Source organism: Neomonachus schauinslandi, chromosome 14 (genome assembly GCF_002201575.2).
Source record: "Neomonachus schauinslandi chromosome 14, ASM220157v2, whole genome shotgun sequence".
Classification (NCBI taxonomy): domain Eukaryota; kingdom Metazoa; phylum Chordata; class Mammalia; order Carnivora; family Phocidae; genus Neomonachus; species Neomonachus schauinslandi.
Genome location: NC_058416.1, coordinates 52588299 through 52609223, shown reverse-complemented (window position 1 = coordinate 52609223; position 20925 = coordinate 52588299). Strand labels below are relative to the sequence as shown.

General features: G+C 41.8%; 1 protein-coding gene across 1 annotated transcript in view; it reads left to right on the top strand.

Annotated features, from left to right (window-relative positions):
* Positions 1–20508, top strand: part of MYOM1 (myomesin 1) — a 151454-nt gene extending 130946 nt beyond the window's left edge. Inside the window, exons 28-38 of the mRNA XM_021686222.1 lie at positions 160–219; positions 516–583; positions 4380–4493; positions 5427–5514; positions 6658–6696; positions 6787–6892; positions 10522–10685; positions 13095–13131; positions 13373–13395; positions 15976–16031; positions 19700–20508. Coding sequence (XP_021541897.1) covers positions 160–219; positions 516–583; positions 4380–4493; positions 5427–5514; positions 6658–6696; positions 6787–6892; positions 10522–10685; positions 13095–13131; positions 13373–13395; positions 15976–16031; positions 19700–19993 — 1049 coding nt within the window. The 3' untranslated portion in view covers positions 19994–20508. The remainder of the gene's footprint in view (positions 1–159; positions 220–515; positions 584–4379; positions 4494–5426; positions 5515–6657; positions 6697–6786; positions 6893–10521; positions 10686–13094; positions 13132–13372; positions 13396–15975; positions 16032–19699) is intronic.
* Positions 20509–20925: the final 417 nt, after the last annotated feature.

Below are 20925 nucleotides of genomic sequence, written 5' to 3'. Positions count from 1 at the left end.
TACTTAACCTTCCTAGCCTATGTCTTCATCATAAAAACTTAAATAGGTTGTTGTGATGTATGAGTATGTTATAATAATGAATATAAATCAGCACAGTGGCTGGCATATACAGTTATACCACTCAGCTCAATTTCATCCTTCCTTATTTTTCTATTTTAGTTTATAAAAAGCTCCAGAAAGAAGCCGAATTCCAGCGGCAAGAATGGATCAGGAAACAAGGTAAAAATGGGCAGTGAGTAAAGAGAAAAACTTTAATTTCTTGAAAAAAAAAATTCCAAGATTAATTCCATAACAAATTTAAATGTATATTTTTGCTTAGGCTAATAATGCCCTGGTAAATAAAAAATAATTGAAAATATTTATTATTAAATATGTATCCATTTAAAATATTTGAAAACTAATCTTGAATTTTAAAATATCACTTCATATATATATCACTTTAGAATTTAAGAATGAGCTTTGATTTTGCATTTGTGATTAAGAGAGTGATTACTGATGTCATTGAAATTTTATAGGTCCTCATTTTGCTGAGTATTTGAGCTGGGAAGTGACGGGTGAATGTAATGTACTATTGAAATGCAAGGTAAGGGGGACCCTGAGGGGCTGTTTGTTGAGCATCCAACTCGGTTTTGGCTCACGTCATGATCTCGTGGGTCAAGGGATTGAGCCCCACGTCCAGCCCAGTGTTGGGCTCCCCACTCAGTGGGGAGTTTGCTTGAGATTCTCTTCCTCTGCCCCTTCCTCTGCATGGATGCATGCTCTCTCTCTCTCCCTTTCTCTCTAAAATAAATAAGCAAATCTTAAAAAAAAAAAAGAAGAAATGCAAGGTAAGGAGTAAATTTTAAATATTTGATATAAGGGAAATAAAAATAAAGTAGAATGTGAGAAAAGAAAGATCAATTTTTCATCTCCATTTGAACCAAAATGCTAAGTGACACATTCTTGCTATTGACTAGCACTGTAATCATTGGGTGGTAAGAAACATAAAATAAAATAAAACATAAAATAAAACAACATAAAAATATGGGAAGACAAGATGATTGCTCCTATTCATTACACCCTCGTTGATAAGGACTGGCTCTTCTCTTTTTTTAAATTAAGACTTTATGTTTTTTAGGAGCAGTTTTAGGTTCATAGCAATATTGCAAGGAAGGTAAGGGATTTCCCATGTAGCCCCTGTCCCCCTACTTGTACAACCAGCATCTATATCAACATCCCCCACCAGAGTCTCACATTTGTTCCATTTGATGGAACAAACTGACATATCATAGTTGCCCAAAGTCCACAGTTTACATTAGGGTTCACTTTTGGCATTATATATTCTATGTGTTTAGACAAATATATAAAGACATTTATCCACCATTATAGTATCATACGGAGTTTTTTCACTGCCCTAAAAAGCCTCTGTGCTCTGCCTATTCATTCTTCTTCTCCCTCCTCCCCATTTTTTTTTTTTAATTAATCTCAGAAGAATCTCACAATGTCTTTGTTTCAGGCCAAATCTTCATTCTAACTAGTAGATCTGTTTCACAATCATTCCAGATACACTGTCTTTCTGTGGAAGTGTAGCAATTTCCTGTCTAACTTGTGTGACTAAGGCAACAATCCCTTTGAGAACTAGCTAGCTCACTGCGGGTTCTGAAACCAGTGTGCTGCCACGAAGCGAGAGGCTTGGTAAAGAGTTTGCCGCTCATACCCAATTGTCTCATTAGGCCTTGGGAAAAACATAGAAATAAAAGTCCATATCACATTCTAAATCATTTTGTACCTTAGCTCATGGTGTGTTCAGCTGAGTGAGTCATCAGAATGTTTTGGATGGGGAACCGCTGGATGAGGCTGGAGTGTGAAGGTCATGACAGAAGACAGTGACTCCAAAGTAGAAGCATGTATTTGGCATTTGGCATTGTAAAAGCCAGAACCCAAGTGCCCCAGTCTCTTTTAGGTCTGATGACATTTAAAGAAAGAGCAGTCTACCTGAAATGTGTCCGAGAGATAAATTCTAGGCTTTAGCCTCTCAGTAAATGGCAAAACTTCCTGAAAAACAATTTCTCAGCAGCCAAAACCCTCTCTCTCCTCCTGGCTGTCCACTGCCATGTTGGCCCCGACTCACTTTCTCCTCCACCCTGCCCACCCCATAAACCATGTTTTCCCCAAGGCCCACATATCTACCCTCCTTCTTTCTGTACTACCTGTTGCACTAGCCTTCTGGGAGGTGAGCCCTGGTGTCCTGTTCTGATGTCAGCCCCTTGCCCAGATTCTGAATCTAGAAATAGATTCTGAATATTCATACTTTATGTATTTATGTTGTTCCAGTGCCTGGAGTGACCTTCTTCTTTCAGCTTCTCTGACAAAATCCTTTCTCTAGGTCTAGCTTAGTCATCTTTTCTATAAGGCCTTCTCCTTCTCTGTCCAGGTAGAATGAACCTTCCTCTGTCTTCCCATAGCTCTTTGTTTCATGATTATAGCAATTTAGGTACATTTGGCGATTTATAGATTCACTATAGTTAATGGAGTATGTGTAGCTAAACATTCAGATTCATGAAACTATCATGGGCCCCAGTTGGAACTAGTCAACAGAATATAGGACAAGAACCCCAGCTTGCCTGCAAGGCAGTGCTGGACACTCCTCTCCAGCAGGAGTCCACTTCACCACCCCCTGATGACACTAAGGTGCGAGGGGACAAGCCCAGTTTGGTCAGTGCAGGAAATGCAATGGCTTTAAAAATACTTCATGACCTAAGGATCCAATACCTCTTGTAACAACTCCCTAGGCAGAGCTTCCAGGGGTCCCCCATAAGGGGCATGCCCAAATTACAAGCGTCAGCATACTTAGGGAAACCTAAAGCTATGGAGTCCATTTCTAGTCCCTCCCAGTCCAGATGCATTTTCCCAGTCAGGGGTCATTTTTATCAGAAGCAGTGTCACCTAGTAACACAGCTAATTTCTATAATTCAGGGACCAGTTGACAGGATCATAAAGAATGTTCGTTTGTGCTGGTTTCATTGTAGAGTTACCAGTGTTTGTTCTTTTTTTTTTTTTTTTTAAGATTTTATTTATTTATTTATTTGACAAAGAGAGAGACAGCGAGAGAGGGAATACAAGCAGGGGGAGTGGGAGAGGGAGAAGCAGGCTTCCCGCGGAGCAGGGAGCCCGATGAGGGGCTCAATCCCATGACCCTGGGATCATGACCTGAGCCAAGGCAGACGCTTAACGACTGAGCCACCCAGGCACCCCACCAGTGTTTGTTCTTATGTTAATTTATTAACTGAAAGTTTTTAACATTTTAAAGCTTGCACATCCTTGTTTCTAATCACATTAAACGTTTTTTTCATCTGTTTTGTGGTTATAGTTCCTCTTTGGGGAATTGTGTGTTCATTTCTTCAGTCATCAGTGGGGTGTTAGGGATTGTTTTCTTGATTTGTATGAAGTCTTTACTTTTTTATACAATTTTAATTATACAAGAAATACATGAATATACTCTTCTTTGTAGAAAATTCAAACATTGTAGCTCAAGATCCCTTTAACTGTATGAGTTTGTTAGCCTATTTGAAATTTGTATGGGAATGGGATTTAAATGTTTCCTCAAAATTGCTAAGCAATTAATTTATTAAACCATACTTGATGGATATTAACTTACTGTGGTAATCATTTCATAAAATATACATATGTCAAATCAATATGTTATATAGCTTAAACTTACATATGTCCATTATATCTCAATAAACCTGAAAACACTTTAATTAAAAAATGTTTTTAAAAACATTCTTACCTTCCACATTTATTTGCAAAGCTTCATTCATATTTTTAAAAATATTTGGAGGGGCGCCTGGCTAGCCCAGTCAGTAGAGCCTGTGACTCTTGATCTCAGACTCATGAGTTCAAGTTCCACGTGTAGAGATTATAAGTAAATAAACTTTTAAAAAATAAAAAATAAAATATTTAGATATATATTTACTCATTTAGATATATACTTACTCATTCTGTTCTTTTGATAAAGCCTTATTTTTGTGACACAGGCTATATTTTAATGTGATGGGATGTGTCTGCCTATGATTTTCAGATATTTATTATTATTATTTATTTTATTTAAGTCTGCATGCTAGCATGTATGTATCTATTCTTTTCTGTCCACCAGACAGTTTTAAAATCAATTTTTTACTGCTGGACAAAAAATGCTATTGATTTAGGTTTATTCATTTGTATCTATTTTATTTTAAATTCTTTATCAATTAAAATAGCTTTCAATTTATCCCTTTAGAAATGTATGTCTTCTAAGTTCAGTGCTTTTTGTTCTATCCAATGCTATGTTAAGAACTATTAAGTTTTGTAAGAGTAGCAGTCCCTTATTTCAAGAAGTATAATTATGGTTTTTCTTCTAGGTGGCAAATATTAAGAAGGAGACTCATATTGTGTGGTACAAAGATGAGAGAGAGATATCAGTGGATGAAAAGCATGACTTTAAGGATGGCATATGTACCCTGCTTATAACAGAGGTAGGTGACTATAAATATAAGATGTAATACATTAATTCTGTACCCTACATTCTTCTAAAAAAGACACTAGATACTGTATTCCTTTGCCCCGGGCATTTTGTTGTTGTTGTTGTTGTTTTTTAAGATTTTATTTATTTATTTGACAGAGAGAGACACAGCGAGAGAGGGAACACAAGCAGGGTGAGTGGGAGAGGGAGAAGCAGGCCTCCCGCGGAGCAGGGAGCCCCATGTGGGGCTCGATCCCAGGACCCTGGGATCATGACCTGAGCCGAAGGCAGACGCTTAACGACTGAGCCACCCAGGCGCCCCCGCCCCAGGCATTTTTAACACCTTACTTCTAGCTGCTCCAAAGATCCCTGCCCTGACATCACCCAAAAAAACAAGTCATAGGAACACAAAAACTTCTCTCACCTTGTGATCATGCACGGATTTGTCAGATATCCAACCAGTATTGGCTAGACACCACCAACTCTGGCCTCTCTGAAGTGCCTCTTTTCATACATGGGTGAGTGGCAGGGCAATTAAGTGGGCTCTTCTTGGTTTGCTCTTAAGCCTCATGATAACTTGTTCCCTAAAAGTACAGACACGATCAGACATAGTATTCAGTTAAGTACAGGTTTTTATCTACTTTTTGTCTAAAAGAACATATCTGTCAAATATATTTGATCATTAGTTTTTAATATGAAGGCAGAATAGAGAATAAGGACTTTAAGTCTCAAATCAATAGCCTTAAAAGGTGAAAAATCAGGACCGCTAGCAGGTCAAATGATGATGGACAGTTAACATCTGTGAACTCCTCATCACTCACTGGGCCAGATGTTTGTTCAATGTGTTGTTTGACAGAAGTTCTATAAACCACAGGACCTTAAAAATGCAAACACCATTCTCTGAAGCTGCTATAAGCTGCAATGTGGTGTTTCCATTCCCTCTTAGTTTTCCAAGAAAGATGCTGGGATTTATGAAGTTATCCTGAAAGACGACAGAGGAAAAGATAAGAGCAGACTGAAGCTTGTGGATGAAGGTCAGTCCTCCAACTGCTGGGGTTGATTTTGTGTGTTCTGTGTCACAGGTAACCAGACTGATTAGTGAGGCTAAGTAACAACTGAAGTCATGCTGAGTTTTTGTCCACAAATTTTAATTGAAATTCCAGCAGAGTGAACTACTCTTTTATTCAAAAATACTTCACTTTTAGTCTTCCTGTAAATCAAATATGTACTTTTGATCTTCAGAGAATTTATAGGCCATAGTCCACAAAGGTTCTGTTTTCAATATAAATCATCATTTTTGTTTCAACCCTATAAAAAATGTTCCAGGATCAAAAACTACTGTGAGGGGCATCTGGCTGGCTCAGTGGGAGGAGCATGTGACTCTTGATCTCAGGGTTGTGAGTTCAAGTTCCACGTTGGGTGTAGAGATTACTTAAAAAAAAAAAAGTTCATTTAAAAAAAAAAAACCTACCGTGAAAAGCATGTCACCAAATAGTCCACTCTTAACAGGTGGCAAGAAAGATTTATATATGAAATGTGAAGCCTCTCAGTTATTAGCAGAGCAAGAAAGCAATTTCCATTTTTCAGAGACTTCTAAGGACAAATATATCATGATAACAAAGACCTACATGTGACCACCAGACTGCCGAGTGTGTTCTTGAACAAGATCTTTAACAATATTAATAACAGTGTAGGTCTGACTTTGATTTCACCTTCCTATTCCTGGTGGAGGCAAGACTAAATGTGCTTATTGGCAAGAAGCATTATCAGGCTGAGAAATATCAGGGAACCTGGATGGTTAATTCATTATGAGTTGATGATGCAGATAAGAAAATTCCGTATATGTGAACTAAGACTTCTTGGGACTTAAGAAAGCCAAGAACCTTCCTGGAAATCTCATTGTGGCTTCCTCTAGAGTGTAAATATGGTGATAGTTATAAAGAATTAGAGGGAAAAATATATCAAAATAAGAGCAAGAATCTTTTAAAAGTTTATACAAATTGAGGTATTATTTCCTCAAAGAGCACTTATTGTCAGTTGTTCAGCAAATTCACCTGTGGCCAATACCCTTCACCAGGCAGGATAATGTTGAGAGCACATGCTACTCACAGTTTGAGATCTGACCTTACGTTGAGCATTTTTATGCTAAAGCTCTGTCTATGAATCTCTATCCACAGCCTTTAAAGAACTGATGACTGAAGTATGTAAAACAATAGGTAAGTTAGAGTGATCTCCCCACGGCAATGCTTCACTATCCTCCTGGATAGACTTACAGCTGTGTGAACTATGCTGTTTTCCTCTTTCAGCTTTGTCTGCTACAGACTTGAAAATCCAGAGCACAGCCGAGGGCATCCGGCTGTACTCTTTTGTTACTTATTACCTGGATGATCTGAAAGTTAACTGGTCCCACAAGTAAGTAAATGGGAACTTAACTGCCATGTAGAAATTCTTTCTCCCCTGTGTGTGTGTGTGTGTGTGTGTTGGGGGGGGCAAAAAGGGGGCAACAACAATCCTCTATTCTTCCTCTCAGGTAAGGAGCCTTCTTACTTCCTAGGTCTGACATTGACAAGTGTAGACAGAAGCATCCCCACCATTCCCTTAGCCTGAACTTGAGTTCGGGGTGAGTCCAGTGATGGCTAAGATCATCTGTCTTTGTGATCTGGGAACTGTCATCATCCGTACACATCTCTATAATAGAATTTCCACCTTCAGAAGGTTGAGCTTGGGCTCCCTCTGCTTTGCCAGGCACCCAAAACCAGATTCTTATCCCCTCTTTCTATACACAGCTCACCCCTGTTATGGTCTGGAACAAAACTGAAGCAGCATGCACCAAGAGCCACCACATTTCCTGTTATATGAATTAATAGCCATTCACCAAAGAAACCCAATCCAGTGGAGTGCCTGAGTTTGTTACTGTTATCATTAATAGCAGCTGGCATAGTTGGGCATTAGCATGTCTCATGTCCACCCTTGGAAGGCTTTGGGGATTCAAGATTACTTTGGGAATGTGTATTTGAGCTAGACTGAGCCTGTAGATCTGTTCTAATCCCAGGTTCCTTTGTGGAGTTACAGGTGAACTCAAGTTCACCTCTGGGATTCTAAGAGCCAAAGTAGGTTTCTAAGTCCAGCCAGTTCCCCCATTATACTTTTGGCAGTGTCCTTAACCTCTGCCCTTCCTTGAAATGTCCTGAGCTGAAAGAAAACAGCAGCCTGGCATAGAAATCTGATGGGGCACAGCCACCTTCCGTCCACTCTTCGGCTACAGGGGATGCTCATTCCAGAAGTCCTTTACTGAGCCCCACTGAGCAGTAGGTCACTGTGACAGCCCTGGGAGGAGGCACACAACAGTGTTTATTTGCATCTTCCCTACCATGGGTGTCTATCAGATGCTGCCCACGGCCCCAAGCCCTTCCCATGTATGAATTCATTTAATATTCACAACTCTAGGAGGCAGGTAATTCTCACTTTAGTGACTAGGAAGCTCAGGCTCGGGGAGGTGACTTGCTCGAGGTCGCACAGCTCACTGGCAGGTGGAGGACTGAACCCAGGCCTGGCTCCACAGCTCCCCTCACCATGGCACTATTCTGTGTTCCAGTTGCTTTAAAAGTCTAGGTTGAACATTTAACCAGAACTGGGTCGTCCCACAAAACAGACATTTGTGTTTTCTTTAAAATGACTTTACTGTGATATAAAACAGTGTTTTTATTCTTATTCTTATTCATTTCCTGAGTTCTTAAAAAAAAAAACAACAACAGAGGGAGAGAACAAGCGAAATTCCAATTTGAATGCTTGGGGTTTCAGTCCTTTGTTCTACTTCTTTCAGAGCACATTTTAGGAAAGTAATTATGAGTTAAAATAGATCAAATTCTAGGAAATTCCTCTGTGACATCTAGGACATTCTAATATATGAGTCTGAAGAATAAGAGAAGATGAATTAACTGAATAATCAATCAAAAAGCTTTATATCATCTTTAAAAGAATTACTTGTTCAAAAAAATTAGAACATTCAGTTTTAAGGAAGTTGCTATTAGACTAGTAAGGCATAAACCTCTTACACTATTTGGTCTAGTCAGCTGAATGACTGTTTTGTGTACCCATGTGGCTAGGAAAGATTCAGGAATCAATGACTGATTGTCTTCACTGTCTTTTCGTATGTGGCGTAACAGGAGAAAACTTGAAATGGGTTTTAGCCTTGACTTTGCTCCTATCTTCCCTTGAATCTTAGGCAAGTCATTTAATATTTTGAAATCTTAGGTTTCTCTCATATGAAATAAGAGCAATAATACCTATTCTATCTCATAATACTGATGGAGCCAATGAGAGAATGAAATTTATGGCACTTTGTAAACCATTAAGGGCTTTACAAATCTAAGGTACTATTATGCATGTTAGTTAGAGATTAGAGAATTCAAACAGATTTATTATAGCAAAACCGAGGACTGTCTACCTTTCTAACTCTTTAAGACATATATATTGCTCAGACTCAAGTCTGTGGGTACAGATGGGTTCCTTTACCCTACATCTTATGGAAGTTTTTTTTTTTTTCATTTTTTTAAAGATTTTATTTATTTGAGAGAGAAGGAGAGAGCGTGAGTGCGGGGAGGGGCAGAGGGAGAAGCAGGCTCCCCACTGAGCAGGGAGCCCACCCTGGGGCTCGATCCCAGGACCCTGAGATTGTGACCTGAACCAAAGGCAGTTGCTTAACCGACTGAGCCACCCACGTGCCCCTCTTATGGCAGTTCATGAATATCTTTTAAAGAATGTATTGTATAAGAATGGTGATGGGGCGCCTGGGTGGTTCAGTCATTAAGCATCTGCCTTCGGCTCAGGTCATGATCCCAGGGTCTTGGGATCAAGCCCTGCATCAGGCTCCCTGCTTGGCGGGAAGCCTACTTCTCCCTCTCCCACTCCCCCTGCTGTGTTCCTTCTCTCGCTTTGTCTCTCTCTGTCAAATAAGTAAATAAAATTCTTTAAAAAAATAAAAGAAAGAAAAAGAAAAATGGTGAATGTTTATTTGAAAGCTGAAACATTTTTATTGGAGATTTTTGTTTTTCTGTTTTTAGTTCATTTTGTTTATTACAACTACAAATGTAATACATGCTTGTTTTAGAAAATATATCTTAGAAAGAGCTTGTAATATAATATCATCCATAGTTCTCCTAGCCATAGTGTAAACTTTTTGGTGTACTTCCAGGCTTTTCTCTATGCATAATTGTTACTATAATTAAGTAGTTTTGCATACTTCTTTTTTTCCTATTTCCTCACATGTTTACAAACTCTTCATAAAGTTTCTTTCAGCATCATTGACAGTACACCCACATCTACCTTTCTCTTACTTCATTTATAACAGTAACATTTCTAAACCATCAGATCACAAGGCCAAGGGTTCTATTTGCTTTTATTCTCTTGTAAAGAATGCAATGTATGTGTCTGCTCATGACCTACTATAGAATTTGGAGAAACTCATGTCCAGGGACAGAGAGGTGCCTCATTCATTTTGGCAGAGACTCTGCTTTTCATTTATTCTTGGCCTTACTACCAAGTACATATTTACATATGTTTTAAATAGCTTTGTAACCACGTATGTCAATAGATGTCAACCACAGATGAACCTCCTTAAGTCTGTTTTTAATTAGTTTGTAAAATCTGACTTATAGCCAGAGACCATCTGCAAGAAATATGCAGTAATAGAATATATAGTTTGGCCTTTTCCCTTTAAAGATTCTCTTAGTCCTACAAATAAACCCAAGCAAAAACAAAGAAAATTAATACCACTGAGAAGTATCAGTGTTACAATAGCTAGGGCCCCAGACTGCTGCTGGGAGTTAAATGTACAGACTGTCCACCCCCCACCCCCACCCTGGGCCTTGGAATCCAGGTTCTGTGATTCAGGGCCCATACTTTTTCTGAAGCTGAACATGCATGGTTCTCATGTTGTTTGAAACCCTGTAAAACGCTATGGTGAGACCTTCAAAGAGAGACAGTAAAAATCAGCTCTGGATGAAAGCAAAGGATAACAATGTTTTCTTTGCTATGAACAGCGGGACTCCTATTAAGTACTCAGACAGAGTTAAGAGTGGGGTCACCGGGGAACAGATCTGGCTGCAAATCAGTGAGCCCACTCCGAATGACAAAGGGAAATATGTGATGGAGCTCTTTGATGGCAAAAATGGACACCTGAAGACAGTGGATCTTTCTGGACAAGGTAAGTGAATATTTTACAGATTAGAACTTTCCTGTGGAGGAGTGTGGGCTTTTAAAAAAATAATGAAGGGTGATAAGAGGCCATTACATCTGACTATTGGAAGATGATTGGAGATTTTAAGAAAGCAATTTAAATTCAGCATGGTGGTAGAAGCAAGAATTCAATGGGTCTTGGAGAATCAGTGAAAAGTATAAAGTAGAGACAATAAACACGGAGAGCAAGAACTCCCTTTTCAAGATGCTCACAAAGGAGGGCAGGTTGATTTACAGTCACCTGAGCAAGAACAAGCACTCAAAAAGAATTGTTATGGTGATTGGAATTTGAGCATGTTTCATAGAGTTTAAGAATTCAATTGAGCTGGAAGTTGTGAGTGATGAGGAATAACCAATGTATCCATGTTCTGAAGAATGGAAAGTCTGAGATCCAGGGCAGGGGTGAAAGTGTTGACTTTGGAAAGGAGCAGGTATCCCTTTTCTTCAGAAATCAGAGAGGGGTGGGTGGGTAAATATGAATAAGCAAAGATTAATATTGAGGAGAAGAGAAGAAAGTTGGAGAAGTTGGGTCCTTATGGCCTCTGATGTCTTGGTCATCTGCTGAGAGAATGGGGGCATCTGGAGAGAAGAGGGAAGAGGAGCAGGAACTATGGAGAGACATGGACAGATACAGAGGTAACATGCAACTAGCAGCCACAAGTTAAACAGTTTAGAGACGTGTGGCTCTTGATCTGTCAGCCCCAAGGTCTTGGAAACCACAGGGTCAGGATGTTGTGCCCCGAGGCTTTTAATGTGTAGCTTATTTATCACTGTCCTTGCCTCCAGCTCCTGTCTCTATCATTCCCCCTCAAGGACTTGGGACTCTGCCTTAGGGCGGTCCTTCCACTGCTCCGTCTAGATTCTGCCTAACATTCCTCAGGGAGACCCTGGACTGACTTTTTCTTCCACTCCTTCATACACTAAAATGCGATCTGAATATTCCAGAACTCTTAGTGGTTTGGTTTTTTTTGTTGTTGTTTTTAAAAGATTTTATTTATTTATTTGACAAAGAGAGACACAGCGACAGAGGGAACACAAGCAGAGGGAGTGGGGGAGGGAGAAGCAGGCTTCCTGCAGAGCAGGGAGCCCGATGCGGGGCTCGATCCCAGGACCCTGGGATCATGACCTGAGCCTAAGGCAGACACTTAACGACTGAGCCACCCAGGCGCCCCGAACTCTTAGTGTTTTTAATCCGCAGAGAGTAGACTCACAATTAAGAGCACAGCCTTTCAGCAGTCCTGCCTTGAATTGTTTTGCGCTGAGCCCCCAGACCCTTCCCCCCACCCCCACACACACCCCTTCCCCCCTACCTCCCCATCTCCCACCCATGAGGACTAGAAAGATGGGAGTGGCTGCCTGCAGGCCCCGCCGTGCCTGAGGCACACACTGCAGTAACAGGGGATTTCTTCTGCAGTGCATCTGACCATTTTGAAACACAGACGAAACCAGGAAACAGGAAGGGGGTGGATAAATTTAAAACTTAAAAAAAAAATTTCTTTTACTCTCTGGCCCACCCAAGCAGATTGGTTCAGCAGGGCCCAGCTCTTCTTTAGTGTAGTGTGGGCAAAAGGAAGAGAACTGAATGCTTAGCCTGGCTTAGCCTAACTGGTCTACCTCCAGAGACTTGAAGCCTGACTTTTTATGCTTATTTTTCCCCTCCGTAAAAGGAGGGGGACGGTAAATACTTTCTAGACGTAAAATATGATGATTCCCAGACCACATAGGAGCTTAAAGAGGAGGTGAGAGAGATTTCAAAATAAAGCTGCCTTTTCGCCTGAATTATTCAAAGTGGCTTGCTTCCGCAGGCTCGGGGGGAAGAAAGATTTTAGAACTCTGTAGCTCTCATTTCCTTGTCTCACTGTCTTTTCTCTGGGCTCCTGCCCAGCTTAGAAGCATTGCTTCAGGCCGACAATGGCGCAGGCTGGGAGCTCCGTCGCTCCTGTGCCCTTTAACACAGATAGACGGGCCAGACCGTGTAATATGGAAACATTTAACTGTCGAGCTCAGGGGCTGTGCTGAGTGGGATGATTTAATAAGAGGAAAGCCTTTTTGATGTTCAGGATGCTTATCACACAACCACCTTTATTACCATTTTATCTTTGGCAGAGCTAATCTTTGCCTCTGCTTGAAAGGAAGGTCTCTCACTGAATTGGGAGCTTCTAAAATCCACTACTTCATCTTTTCTACCTAGAAAGTATTTGCTTGTCCTGTGAAGTCCATCATGTTGCAGAGTAAATGGGCAGGCACAGTCTTATTCAGTCAGCTTAGTCATGTCTGGACTGACCACACTGACCTCAGGCTGCGAATTTCAATCCACTGCTGTGTGTTGTCAATTCTGGGTGAGAACATTCTAACTTCTCTTTTTTTTCTCTTCAAGCATATGATGAAGCCTTTGCTGAATTCCAGAGACTAAAGTAAGTCCCTTGCCATTTGTGTGCCCCGATTTCTCTGGAACATGATGTGCTGCTCCCCCACCTGAGGGTTAGAGAGGGTCTTTCATTTTGGCAGATGCCTAAAAACCACACTTCCCACTGCTTTGTTGAGCAGCAAAATGTCTCTGAGGCAATGAAATGCAGTCAAGGTTCGCTACTTTGAAGTACCACTAAAACAAAATTCTTCTTTGTTTGCATGTTTGTTTGGTTCTCTCAACCACAGACAAGCTGCCATTGCCGAGAAAAGTAAGTAAACCCCCTTCCCATTTATTCCTGGCATAGTCTCAAAACATAGCTTTTATTTTTTTATTGTGACTGCAGACAGAGAGTCTTTCATTTTTTTTTTAATCTTAGGTGTTCTACATATGTTTTCATTTAGTCTCTTGAGTAAGAACGTCTTTGAAAAGAAGGTGTCAGATTACATTTTAAGAATGTCACTGAGCTCTTGACTTGAGCTAACCCCTGGGTGTCCTGAGAAATCTCTGGGCACAAGTTACACAATAAGTTGTTAATCACTTGCAGCAGGCACAATGTATCAGAAAAATGTATCTCTATTAAAGAAGAAATAAGAAACTATAAATGTGACATCAGGAAAATCACTGTGACTGGTCTCCCTACAAATACTCCTGCATTTTCCTAAGAGCCCCTGTAGGATAAAAGAAGCCAAAGAAGGCCTTCTTGAATTCTTCACAGTCTGAGTGAACAAACACCAAACTGTCAAGTCTGTGTACCCACAAACGTGCTCACTACTAACTTCTGTCAACTGTTGGCCTCATATGTGGAGATTTCTACAATTCAATCTTTCAGGATTCCGAGAGTCATGAACTAATTACCATAATCATTCAGGTTCTCTCTGAGTGTGTGAGGCTGGGTTTGAAAATTGTTGAGGGCTAAAGTTGTAGTCAGTCCTGAGCTGGAATGGAGGGAACCAGGAGGGGGAGTGAGAAGTGAAGTGTTCTGCCAGCCTTTCTGTAGCTCCAGGTCATTCAGGATGGAACTTTGCACTCTGGACTGTCTTCCTCTCTCCTTGCCACTCTTTCCTTCTCCCCCTTCTTGGGCTGGGCTCCTGAGTGGTAAGGCAGCGGCTAGTGGTGAACGGGGCTGATGCCCACACCAGCACTGGGCGTGCCGGGGCGGGGCAGGGGGGGCAGCGTCAGAGGGGAGCGCTTCTTGTTGGGAACAAGTGTGCCCCTCCCGCGCCTGTATGCGCAAGCAAAGCCAGAGTCCAAAGTTGATGGCCACTCCCCATTCTTGAACTCTGGTGGGCAAGGAGCCTGCCCCTCCCTCCAGTTCATGAATTCTTTCTCAAGTTTCTGCATTGAAGCAGTTTAGAGCTGGAAGAGACTTGAGTGCTCTTCTGGCCCCCTGTGTTTAACCTTTTGTAAGCCGAGGGATGCTTAATTCAAACAAATTCACACAGATCCAAGATGTAAAATAGGTAAAAGCCAAGTTAGCGTAATTGAAGGTGGGATGGGGTCCAGGCTCCCTGACTCAATGCCCCTCCTCAGACCTCCTCCCAGGGCCCCCAGCAGAATCCCACGGATGCTATGGAGCAGAGCTGGGTAACTTCATGTCCACAGGTGTAACGCAACCCTTCCCCCATTCCACATATTAGGAGACTAGGGTCCACACAGTGAGGTGACTTGCCTGATGTCACACATCGGGTGATGTAGGAGCCAGATGATGAGTTGAGCTTACAGGTGGTCCAAGGTGCAATGGAATCAGCAGGAGAATGCAATCAAGATTTAAGGCTTGTTCAAAGCTTTAGTCTGACTTAGTGGAGAAGGGAGTTGTAGAAATAGGATCTAGAGTCACACATTAATTGAAGTAGGCCTAAAATTGAGAGGGTGGTGGCCACTGTGTTAGTGTCAAGACAGTGTACCTTTGAGCAGATTACAGGAAGGCGTCCTTCCCTGGGGCTGAGCCAGTCACACCCAGAGCACAGGGCTGGGTGGAGTGAGAGGTCAGCTCTGGAATTCAGCACCCTTCCCACACCTTGTCCCCTCAGCTGGGGGCCTTTGTACTTCATGGTCATAGATAGTAACCCTACATAGCCCTATACACCAAGAACTACCAGGGGACAAAAAAAGGGAAGCTCTCTAGGAAAGGCCTCAAAGAAAGCCCACATCTGCACAAGCCTCCAGATCTCATGGCATTCAGCCTCCAATTATGCAACCTTTTTTTTTTTTTAAATGATAGGGAAGCCCTTAAAGGAGGCCAAGCCGACTTGGAGGCTGTCCATAGAGATCTGCTTTTGCCTCCTTGAACTGAGCCCCACGGAGCTACAGAAGAAGGGCCAGGGATGAAAATAGTCATGAAAATTATAGAGCAGGTCTTAATACCACAAAGCCATCTCAAGCTGATAATTTAGGAATAGGTAGAGGCAGCCACGCACACAATTTATCTGTGTGAGGAAGGATTAACATCTAAAATTACTGGATCCTGGGCGCCTGGGTGGCTCAGTTGGTTAAGCGGCTGCCTTCGGCTCAGGTCATGATCCTGGAGTCCCGGGATCGAGTCCCGCATCGGGCTCCTTGCTCAGCGAGGAGTCTGCTTCTCCCTCTGACCCTCCCCACCTCGTGCTTTCTCTCTCTCTCAAATAAGTAAATAAAATCTTTAAAAAAATAAATAAATAAAAATAAATAAAAAATAAAATAAAATAAAATTACTGGATCCTTTTCTAATTTTCGTGTTAAAAACAGGTATAAAATAACTGTAAGGAGGAGGAAACTAAATTGGAGAGTTAGTCCCTGGGGTGTTTCTGTGAATGTGATCACTGGTGCTCATCATTTCAGTGATTAACCAGAAACACATATATGCTTGCAGATCGTGCCCGAGTGTTGGGTGGACTCCCCGATGTGGTCACCATCCAGGAAGGCAAGGTAAGTATGGAGCACTCCTGTCCCTGCTTCTTCCACACTAGCAATGGATTCCAGTGCCCCAGACTTCGTTCCGTCTAAGAGCTCCCACCATCTTCATCTTAAGCCACTGCTGCTTAGGCTTGACATCAGAGTAGCCAAATACAAGATTCAAAATGCAGTCCATTTTCCAGTCATCTTAACAGTTTGTAGGCCAAGCATCAGGATACAAGTTCGCCTTATGTGGTCACATGTAGACCACTTAGTCTCTTTCCAGAGGTACCCTTTCATATCACAAGAAGCAAAAAAGGTTCAATCACAACTATATGACAAATATAATTGGAGAAAGATGCAACCTCTAACACCTAGTGGAAAATGGGCTGTCCTGTTAAATACTTTACCTCTGAAGGGAAACATCCTGCTCCATGAATTTCTACAGGCTCTGTTTCAGTTGAAAACTGATTTATTTCTCTTTTTTTTTTAAAGATTTTATTTATTTATTATAAATAAAATTGAGAGAGAGAGAGAGAGCACAAAGAGGGTGGAGGAGGTGGAGAGAGAGGGAGAAGCAGACGCCCCGCCGAGCAGGGAGCCCAATGCAGGGCTGGATCCCAGGACCCTGGGATCATGACCTGAGCCAAAGGCAGATGCTTAACTGACTGAGCCACCCAGGCGCCCCCAAAACTGACTTCTTTCCATTTAACTTTAAACTAGTATTTCCTGGCTCTGTAATAATCTCTCTGAAAAGCAATGAACATAATTTCTAACCTGGATTCACTTTCTTCATCCCTCTGTTTCAAAAGCAATGAACATAATTTCTAACCTGGATTCACTTTCTTCATCCCTCTGTTTCATTAAGACAAATTCAATAAGCCAGCCATAATAGACAGGTACTTGTAGTGAAACAAAACCTTTTCCCAATGAAGACATATGATAGGTAGACTAGGGATAAAACAAGGCATGTGGAAAGGCTTTAGTAAGAGGCAGGTTTCATCCAGCTGCATTTCTTCATGGGTGGAATATATATGACCACAGCCGACCTGAAGCTCAACCATTGCAAGGTTGCTTTTGTCTTTAAACTCCGTTTTTCATGTTCCTCATTTAATGGGGTTCACAATATTCAGCTCACTGGGTTGTAGTGAGAATTTGGAGAGAGAATGTATGGGAAAGGACTTTGTGATCTAAACGGAAATAAATCTAAAGTATGGATAGTAGTTTTCCGTGACACCTAAGGTATTTGGGAGTTTGGTTTGGTTAAAAGTTTTAACCCCTGAGGGGCACCTGGCTGGCTCAGTCAGTAGAGCATGCAACTCTTGATCTCAGGCTCATGAGTTCAAGCCCCACGTTGGGCATGGAGCCTACTTAAAGAGAAAAAAGAAAAATAAAAGTTTTAACCCCAGGTCCGCTTGGGTAAGTTTGATGGCAATAGCCTATTTTTCTTGCTGAAATGTGTTTATAGGATAATTCAGTAAGAAATGCTAATTAACCATGGAAGGGAAAAGATTTCTTAATCTCCCAGTTTTAAACAATACTCTTGGGGTGCCTGGGTGGCTCAGTTGTTATGCATCTGCCTTCGGCTCAGGTCACGATCCCAGGGTCCTGGGATGGACCCCTGCATCGCATCAGGCTCCCTGCTCAGCGGGAAGGCTGCTTCTCCCTCTCCCATTCCCCCTGCTTGTGTTCCTTCTCTCGCTTTGTCTCTCTCTGTCAAATAAATTAATAAAATCTTAAAAAAAACCCCAATACTCTTATAGAAGAGGTAATAAGTGATCATATAAGACCCTTTAGAGGGATATTTAGAAGAATATCCCTTTCCTGTATATTGTGAGCCCTAGTTCTTTTCCTTATACTTTCTGGATTTCGGTAAGAAAAAAAAAATGCAAGAATGGAATTTAAAATGTGAAGTAGGGGCGCCTGGGTGGCTCAGTCATTGAGCGTCTGCCTTCAGTTCAGGTCACGATCCCGGGGTCCTGGGATCGAGCCCCACATTGGGCTCCCTGCTCAGCAGGAAGCCTGCTTCTCTCTCTCCCTCTCCCCCTGCTTGTGTTGCCTCTCTCGCTGTGTCTCTCTCTGTCAAATAAATAAAATCTTTAAAAAAAATAAAATAAAATGTGAAGTAAATTCAACATTGTTGGCCATCAGAGAAATGCAAATTAAAACCACAGTGAAATAACATAACACCTATCAGAATTGCTAAAATAGAAACAGTGACAACAACAAATGCTGATAAGGATGCAGAGAAACAGAATCACTCGTACATTGCTGGTAGAAATGTAAGCCAAGATTGTATAGCCACTCGTGAAAACAGTTTGGCAATTTCTCAAAAAGGAAAACATACATTTATCATATGACCCAGTAGTTGTACTCCTGGTCATTTATCATAAAGAAATTAACATTTATGTTCACAGAAAAACCTGTATATATTCAATAGCAGCTTTATTCATAATAGCCCCAAACTGGAAACAGCCCAGATGACCTTTATAAGTATATATATACATATACATATATATATATATATATATATATACACCATGGCACACTACTGAGCCATACAGAGGGACAAACTGTTGATCCCTGCAGTAGCTTGGATGAATCTGCAAGGAATTATGCCAAGTAGAAAAGGCAGTCTCAAAAAGTTACATGCTATACAATGCTATTTATATAATGCTTTGGAAATTCCACAATTTTAGAAATGGAAAATGGATTGGTGGTTACGAGTTAGAAATGAGGTTGGGAGGTTGCGGGCAGGGTGTGGGTGTGGGTATAAAGGGCAACATGAGAGATCCTTGTGACGGAAATGTTCCTTCTCTTGACTGAGAGGAGCTAGGACAAGGGATAAAATTGAATAGAACCCCACACAAACAAGCACCAATGAGTATAGGCCAAACTGGGGAGATCTGAATAATAACCGTGGATTGCATCACTGTCAATGTACCGGTTGTGTTATTACACTATAGTTTTGTAAAGTGTTACTGTTGGGCGAAACTGGGTAAGGGCACATACAATCTCTCTATTATTTTTTACAGCCATTTCTGAATCTACAATTATCCTTAAATTTTTCAACAAAAAAAAGTATGGTAAAGTAAAACTATAGGCCCAAACATTGATCTTTTAAAGTAAGAGGGTTTCAGCACAGATGGTGATGTAATAAAATATCAAATAGGAATACATTCTGGTAGGGCACCTTTGCAACTACAACAGACTGGGTGGGGTTTGAGGGGAGAAATAAAAGGAGGGAGATGGAACCTGAGAATGAATCCCATTATATGAAACAGTGGTCATGATTCTGCTGCTGGGCTCTGGGAGGCAGACGAAATGCAAAATGAGCAGGTGGTGATTATGGCAATGAGATTTCTCTAGTGAGACAGAATCCAAATGCCACGTGAGAGCAAAAGGCATCTATGTGTTTATGAAAGCAAGAGTACAGCTGGGAACTGGAAGCAAACTCTGTGTGGCTTTGATGATAAGCCTCCCCAAAGCCAGAAAGCTGAGGTCTCTAGGTCCAGAAACCTAGCTAGGACTGAAGTCAAATTGTAGTTCATGCAGGTGCATACCCCACATAACTCTACCCATCATTCCAGGGGCTTTATATTTATCCTCCTTCAGCTCCTGCCAAACCACCAGAAGGGTTCTTGAAGCTGGATCATGGTACCTGATCTATCTCCTTCCCTCTCATAAAACGTGTTTTGCAGGCGCTTAATCTCACCTGCATCGTTTGGGGCGACCCAACTCCAGAGGTTTCCTGGTTAAAGAACGAGAAGCCCCTGGTCCCGGATGACCACTGTAGTGTCAAGTTCGAGGCCGGCAAGACTGCCTACTTCACCGTCAGTGGGGTGAGCACCGCCGACTCCGGCAAATACGGGCTGGTTGTGAAGAACAAGTATGGCTCAGAGATAAGCGACTTCACTATCAGTGTGTTCATCCCGGAGGAGGAGGCAAGGAAGGCCACTGAGCAGCCCCAGAAAGGCCACAAGAAGGCCAAGTGACCAGGAGGTTGCTTGAGGGGAGCTGCGCTGAGCTGCCTTGTGTTACTTGTGTGCGAATGGCTTGGGTTAAGTGTAAGGAAGCCTTCCTGCTTTCTACTCCCTATTTTTGTGCTGGCTCGGGGGAAAATTGTCAATCTCTTATTCATATAAAGAAGCATCAACTAACAACATTTTAATAGTTTTTCTTTATCTACAAATTCTGCGTTAAGAAAATGCCATTGGTAGCACAAATATTAGGAAACGGTTTTAAGGAAAAGACCAGAATAAAGCCAGAGGGATGTTGAATGATGGTCAGAGAGCAGATGAATGTGTTGTGGAACAGCGTTTGGACTTGGCTAGACCTTTCTCAGGAAATTCTCATGGGTTGCGATCATACTTCATCCTGTCAAAAGGGGGACAAATTGTTAAGCCAAGTGGTATGTTTTGTGTGTTGTTAATGATAGTGACTTGCATTTCTGTTGGCGGTCTTGTGATTTGGAGCCTCCTCCATATTAATAAACAGTCCTCACACCTCTCCTCTTTCCCATCAGTGTTTTTCTCATTCTTCCTGTTTGGCTGCTCAGTGGTGTGGTCTCTGCTGCATCCTTCCCACCGCATCTTATAGCACATCTTCTGATTTAAATTCCTTTTGATTAAAGCAGTACCTTCCGGGGCGCCTGGGTGGCTCAGTTGGTTAAGCGGCTGCCTTCGGCTCAGGTCATAATCCTGGAGTCCCGGGATCAAGTCCCGCATCGGGCTCCCTGCTCAGCAGGGAGTCTGCTTCTCCCTCTGACCCTCCCTTCTCTCGTGCTCTCTGTCTCATTCTCTCTCTCAAATAAATAAATAAAATCTTTAAAAAAAAAAAGGGGGGGGCGCCTGGGTGGCTCAGTCGTTAAGCGTCTGCCTTCGGCTCAGGTCATGATCTCAGGGTCCTGGGATCGAGCCCCACATCG